The sequence below is a fragment of the Sinocyclocheilus grahami genome, unplaced genomic scaffold, assembly GCF_001515645.1.
Source record: "Sinocyclocheilus grahami isolate Dianchi unplaced genomic scaffold, SAMN03320097.WGS_v1.1 scaffold122.1, whole genome shotgun sequence".
Lineage (NCBI taxonomy): Eukaryota > Metazoa > Chordata > Actinopteri > Cypriniformes > Cyprinidae > Sinocyclocheilus > Sinocyclocheilus grahami.
In genome coordinates this window covers 2,873,540-2,879,539 of record NW_015505301.1, presented here as the reverse complement: position 1 = coordinate 2,879,539, position 6,000 = coordinate 2,873,540, and the positions used below count along the sequence as shown (strand labels likewise).

The window sequence follows — 6,000 nt, the reverse complement described above, 5'->3', positions numbered from 1 at the left end:
TTTCTTTCTTTTTTGTTTTTGTTTTTTTCCCCAGTAAAAATGTAAAAATGTAAAACACATTTACAATTAAAAAAACCTCAGGTATCAGATGCAACAAACTTTGGTAAGTAGTTTCAGAAATATTTACATAAAAACCCAAGTGATAAAATAAGACAAAGATCAAATGTCACACCCATCTACCCCATCACATGAATCTTTTTCTTTCTTTCTTTTTTGTTTTTGTTTTTTTCCCCAGTAAAAATGTAAAAATGTAAAACACATTTACAATTAAAAAAACCTCAGGTATCAGATGCAACAAACTTTGGTAAGTAGTTTCTTCACCATCCTTGATTTAAACAAGATCCTTGTTCTTTATTCCTCACAATCTGCTTACGAGTCAGTACTATAATTCTCATACAACTCTCTTTTTTCTGAACTTTTTTGGTTTTTGCTTTTGTGATGATAACACTGACAAATATTTATTTTTGCCTTTGTTGACAGTTCATCCAGTCGATGGTGCATCGGATAGCAATTGTCCAGGTCTTTAAGTCCACAAAATCAGAAGCGTGTTCGCCTCATGGCGCTCGTATCAAGCTAAGGGTGTTCCTCCATATTATCAACCAGAGGGTCCATCGGTGCGACCGGCCCGAGCTCGGGCGGTTTAAGCCTCTTTATAGTGTTTTTCAATGCTTGCCTCTTATTGCAGAACCAAACGCGCACCACCTCGCGATCATAGTTCAGTTTCTCCGCGATTTCCGTCATCTCCTGACCGGAGGGGTGAGTATTCTTCTCGAAGTGGCTGTTGAGGATTTCCAGGGCCTGCGGCGTGAAAGAGGTCCGGCGTTTGCGCTTTTTGGAGGGCTCGCTGCCGATAAACTCGGTCAGGTTCTGCATACCGGAGCGATGGCGGGCTTCCGCCTCGGCCATCCAGCGCTCCAGCACGGGCTTAATCTTCTGGGCGCTTTTTGGGGTGATGTCCAACTTCTCGAACCTGGCAGGATATAAAAGGCCAGGGTTCAGTTTGCCTGTCAGACTGCTAGCTATAGTGTTCTCTTGGGCTTCCTGTGGTAGGAAAAAGTGGCTTCTCAGGATGGTGTGTCTGGGGGAGAATTGAGAGAGAACAAGCTTACTCAAGTGCCCAGACCGGGTGAGGGGTTTCCTGTCTGACCCAGTTGCCCAGAAGAAGGGGTCTCTTGGTTCAGGCTGCCAATGGGACAGAGTGTTTCATGGCTTCTACCGCATGGCTTCAGCTGTTGCGTGCTGGGAAATGATTTAATCTAAGCCCAAAGAGCTAGTTTGTACATTCCAGTACAGCATGTTCCTTCATGTGTTGCTTTGATTGACTCTCTGTACCCATGATGCATTGAACCAAGAGGACTCTTCCATGGGCCGGTCCAAAAACAAACAAGCACCTGACTGATATCATAAAGAATGAATTCATTTAATGGCCTTGCATTTGTCTTGTCTAGCTCTTCTGTACAATTAGATCCACAGATGGCATCACATACAGTACGATTAGGAATTATATCTTCTGTGAGAAATGTTAATACATATTGTCAAATAAATAACACAAGCATGCAATAAAACATTAAAAGCATTATTAATTCACAAACGGCTTAAATTATTCACTCAAACGCACACACATTTTAATACACTTCTCCAACTTTTCCGTCTTCCTCAAGCCACCCTGATGTTCATTTAATGTTTAATGCGAATACATTTTCACCTTCACTTTTGAATATGTCTGCAAGTTTATGGGGTCTCCAGGGAGGTAAATCAGTCTAATATTTAGGTCTTTGCTAATGCTGCAGAAACGTTGCTTTCTGTAAAAAAAAAAACTACTGCTAATATATTCCTGGTAACGGTACACTAGTTAGTACACTATGTGGCTTTTTATTTCGGTTTTCACTGAATTATGGGAATTGTTTTGAATTGTGAGTGGACAAGATTTTGTCTTAAGAAGGTCATTTAAAAAGCAAAGAACAAAATAAACTAACTGTGCCAAATCGAAATTTTAAGAAGGGAGGTGGATATATATATACACAAAATCATTAATAATGATTCATATTATATTCATTTTATTTTTAGTATAATTAAGCATTGCTTCTATAATTATGAATTCTTTCATGAATATAATAGAAATTATTTTAAATGTAATGTTATAACTTATAATTCCATAATTTTATATTATATTGACAAACAAATATATATAATTTTTTCAGCCTTTGGGCCAGACAGCTGGCACCAGCGCAAACCATCTTTTGGTGTTAAAATAGTACTGTCAGGATTTACTAAAGAGTCAGTGGACTTTCCTCGTCAATACAGGCTATATTTTTTTCTCATTCTATATTTCTGACGTTACAAAAGCGCCTCCTACTGGCAGAGAATGAATGTTCATTTTCAATTATCCAGTCTGTAGTTTTTGTTCAGATCAATGCGAAAATCCACCCACATAGCCCCGTTTATACTTCTGGCTCATCCCTGGTTTAAACGCAATTGTGAGGTTTATCATTTTAAAATGTATTTTATTTTTGTGAAAACCTGTATCTCAACTGTAAATCAGTTGCTATTTCGTGGTCTACAACATGAAAGAAAGCCATTATAACATGTACATGAAAAATGTAGAAACATTGGACACAACTATAGGGCACCATTGTGCAGCAGCAAGCATCACAACAAAAAAAGGAACCTCAAGGTTGATCTAGGAAAATGTGTGCAAATGTATAGGGCCTCATTCCTATATTTTGCCTGGAGCCCCCAATTCACTAAATCCGCCCCTGCTTAAGACGCGCAGTGAAGAATTAGCGCTGAAAAGGCGTATACAGTTTTTTTTTTTGCGTCAGACGTTATAGAATATGCATTTGTCGGTGTTTCCCTTTCAGACACAAAATTTATGAGAGGAGAGTATTAAAATGAATCACGCAATGCGATTTACTAATGTTGCGCTTGTCAGATTACTGCTATTTGCACCATTATTTAACGACCAAAAAAAGCATGTCTTAAACTATTTTGCGCTTCAAATGGCACCGCAGAGAACAGAGAGCTCGTGGTAGAAGAGAGAGGATTTTTTTCCACATGTATGAATTTATTTGGAATGCCAGAAGAACACATTATCCGAATCCGAAAATATCCTTACGCTAATTTGCGCTGCACTTGGTAGATTGCGTTGGTCATTATGGAAATGAGATGTGTCTGCTTTCTTTAATTTGCGTGTTGTCAGTAAATCACCCGGATTGCCGCTGGAATTGCGCTCTCGTGCTAATTTGCCCTGTTGTGTAAAACTGGCCCTAGATATTTAACATATTGTTGAGCCATGGTTAAAAAAAAAAATAGTGGTCTGTCTCTACTTGATGTCAATGTAAACTCAAAACCTCTTGAGAAGCACCGATCTGATCTAAAGCCTGTATAACCAACCACAGAGTGTATAGTTACAGAAGATCCATAAAAAGAGCTTTTGTCTCCAATAACTCCACTGAATGGGGATATTTCCAAAGTGTGTCTGTACAGACTTTAATGGAGAGATGTTTCAGTGAGTTTCCTGACCTGCGCTCCTATCCAACACATGGACATCTGTCAGGCAGATGGAGAAAAGCCCAGCTGAGAGAGGGGAGAGAGGTGAACTACTGCTCTCTGAAACAACACATATTCTCTCTTGGTCCTGAACTCCTGGACAGGCTCCTGTGCGGAGGCCTTTGATGGAATCTTAACTGGCATTTGAAAAGACGCCTGAAGCACGGGCAAAGGCCCTCGCTCTCCCAGGTCCTCAAACGCAGACGTTTTTTTTTCAGCACGGAGATGAGTGACAGCACCCTGTTAAATCCAACCGAACAGGAAACAATACCGGAGTCCAGGCATATGCCAACTTATTTATTAAGTCATGTTTTATTCAATTTCCTAATTTTAGATCCTGTTCACTGCAATAATACTAGAAATAAGTGAAAATGTTCAGCTTCTGGTTGGAGAGAGAGAGCAGGACATATAATAATGCTAATGCAGGTGGAACAGGAAACAGAATCAACAAAAATCAAAGCCTTATCATAGTCATATAAAACTGGGTTGGGTTGTAGCAGTAACAATATTATTATTCTTTTAATGTATTGTTATTATTAATTCATTCATTTATTTTCAGAAAAGGAGGAAAGAGCAGGGATAATTGTTATTGTTCAATAATTGGTCAATAATAAATGTGACATTGGTATACACTTTTAAAAAGTCTCTCATACGCATCAAGGATGAATTTATTTGATCAAAGATACAGTGTATTGTGAAATATTATTAACAGATTAAAGGAACTGTTTTCTATTTGCATATATTTTAAAATGTAATTTATTCCTGTAATGCAAAAGTTTAATTTTCATTACTCCATTCGTCAGTGTGATCCTTCAGAAATCATTCTGTTATATGTATAATGTTGTGCTGCTTAATATGTTTATTTGAGAAAGAAATCTTTTGTAACATTATAAATTATTATTATGTCTTTTTAAGCAATTTAATGCATTCTTAAATTCTTATATATATATATATATATATATATATATATATATATATATATATATATATATATATATGTGTGTGTGTGTGTGTGTATATATATATATATATATATATATATATATATATATATATATATATATATATATATGTGTGTGTGTGTGCTTGTGTGTCTTATTATCTATATATATATTTTCCAACTCCAGACTCAAATCATAAATTTAAGTAATGCAGTTAATAACATCTACACTATGTCAAGGATGTTTGAGACACAATTTCAAAGGTTTGATCGGAACATTTACTAAATATATATGATACAATTTTCTCTGCTCTTCCCATTCAAAAGACGTCCGGTAAGAACAGATTTTTTTTTTTAGATGAATAAAGAGGGCAGTCTTGAGATAGAAATGAAGCGAGCAAACTGCAGTGGGAAAAGTAGGTTTGATTAAATATACATACAGCTCTTCTGCCCAATTTGTCGTGCAAATTATAGATGGCAGCTTTGCAGCCTGAGAAAGATGAATCATTGATGTGAATCCAGTGTTTTTAATGTGGATTAATGTTGTAAATCCACACGGCTTAAAAGTGGAAAAGCGATTCCCATCTCGCAATTATGTGATGATATGACATCTTATGAGCATCCGTGTGCAACGGTGCATGCAAAAGAGGGCTTGTGCCAAGAACGGCTGTGAACCACTCTGTGTAAAAGGAGAAAAATTTAATTTGACGCACTGAGTATGGTGTATTTAACAGATTTAAACAAACGATAATAATAATAATAATAAGATTTGAATATTTATCTACAGTATTTACTATATTCTTATTCTCAATAAATTGAGTATGTCAAATGTGTATTTTCTGATTTCATTGCAGTGATGTCAAATGCTTCACATCAGTCATAAGGCATCTGGATTCTCCGGGCTTTAATAATGACCTCTGTCTCTGATCAGTTTGACGATGCACCTTTGTGATTGTTCAGACGAACCAATAAAGCTTTTTTCCGCTGTGAACTATGAGATCGGACAAGATAGAGACATCTGTCAGGCCGAGTTTGACTGAGCAAAGACTACAAGAGCCCCAAGAGCTCACACACTCACAAGCGAAAACGCGTTCACCTCTTTCCCCTCTCGTCTCTGCTGATGTTAACTAAACTAAAGCATGTGAAGTCTGCGCCTTTAAAGCCAAAAACACTCTGCACACTGTCATGTCCAATGTCATACAAATGAACAAATAATGAAAAAAAATCCTCCCTTCCCTTCTGACGAGATGAAAGGACGCATATAGAGAAAAACATCACATCACCTGTTTATTTTGGAAACTAATGGCTTTTAATGTATGCTATAAATATCTAAATAATGCATGCGGCTAAATATTTCATGCAGGATTTTTAAGACTTTCTGCACTAGTTTGAAGCTTCATAAGGAATTCCCTCACTCTCCCTCCACCGAGCAATTTCAGGTTTTATCGGCCGTTCGTTGCTGATATGATAAAATTTTAAAAAGCGTGTGATGGCGGCATGTCAGATAAACA

General features: G+C 37.0%; 1 protein-coding gene across 2 annotated transcripts in view; it reads right to left on the bottom strand.

Moving 5' to 3' along the window:
* Positions 1 to 474: 474 nt before the first annotated feature.
* The window catches only part of pou6f2 (POU class 6 homeobox 2), a 70,739-nt gene continuing 65,213 nt past the window's right edge, over positions 475 to 6,000 (bottom strand). Inside the window, exon 7 of one of the 2 annotated variants that reach the window (XM_016278537.1) lies at positions 475 to 1,078. In XM_016278537.1, coding sequence (XP_016134023.1) covers positions 574 to 1,078 — 505 coding nt within the window. In that variant the 3' untranslated portion in view covers positions 475 to 573. The remainder of the gene's footprint in view (positions 1,079 to 6,000) is intronic. The other variant, XM_016278538.1, reaches the window with a different exon arrangement.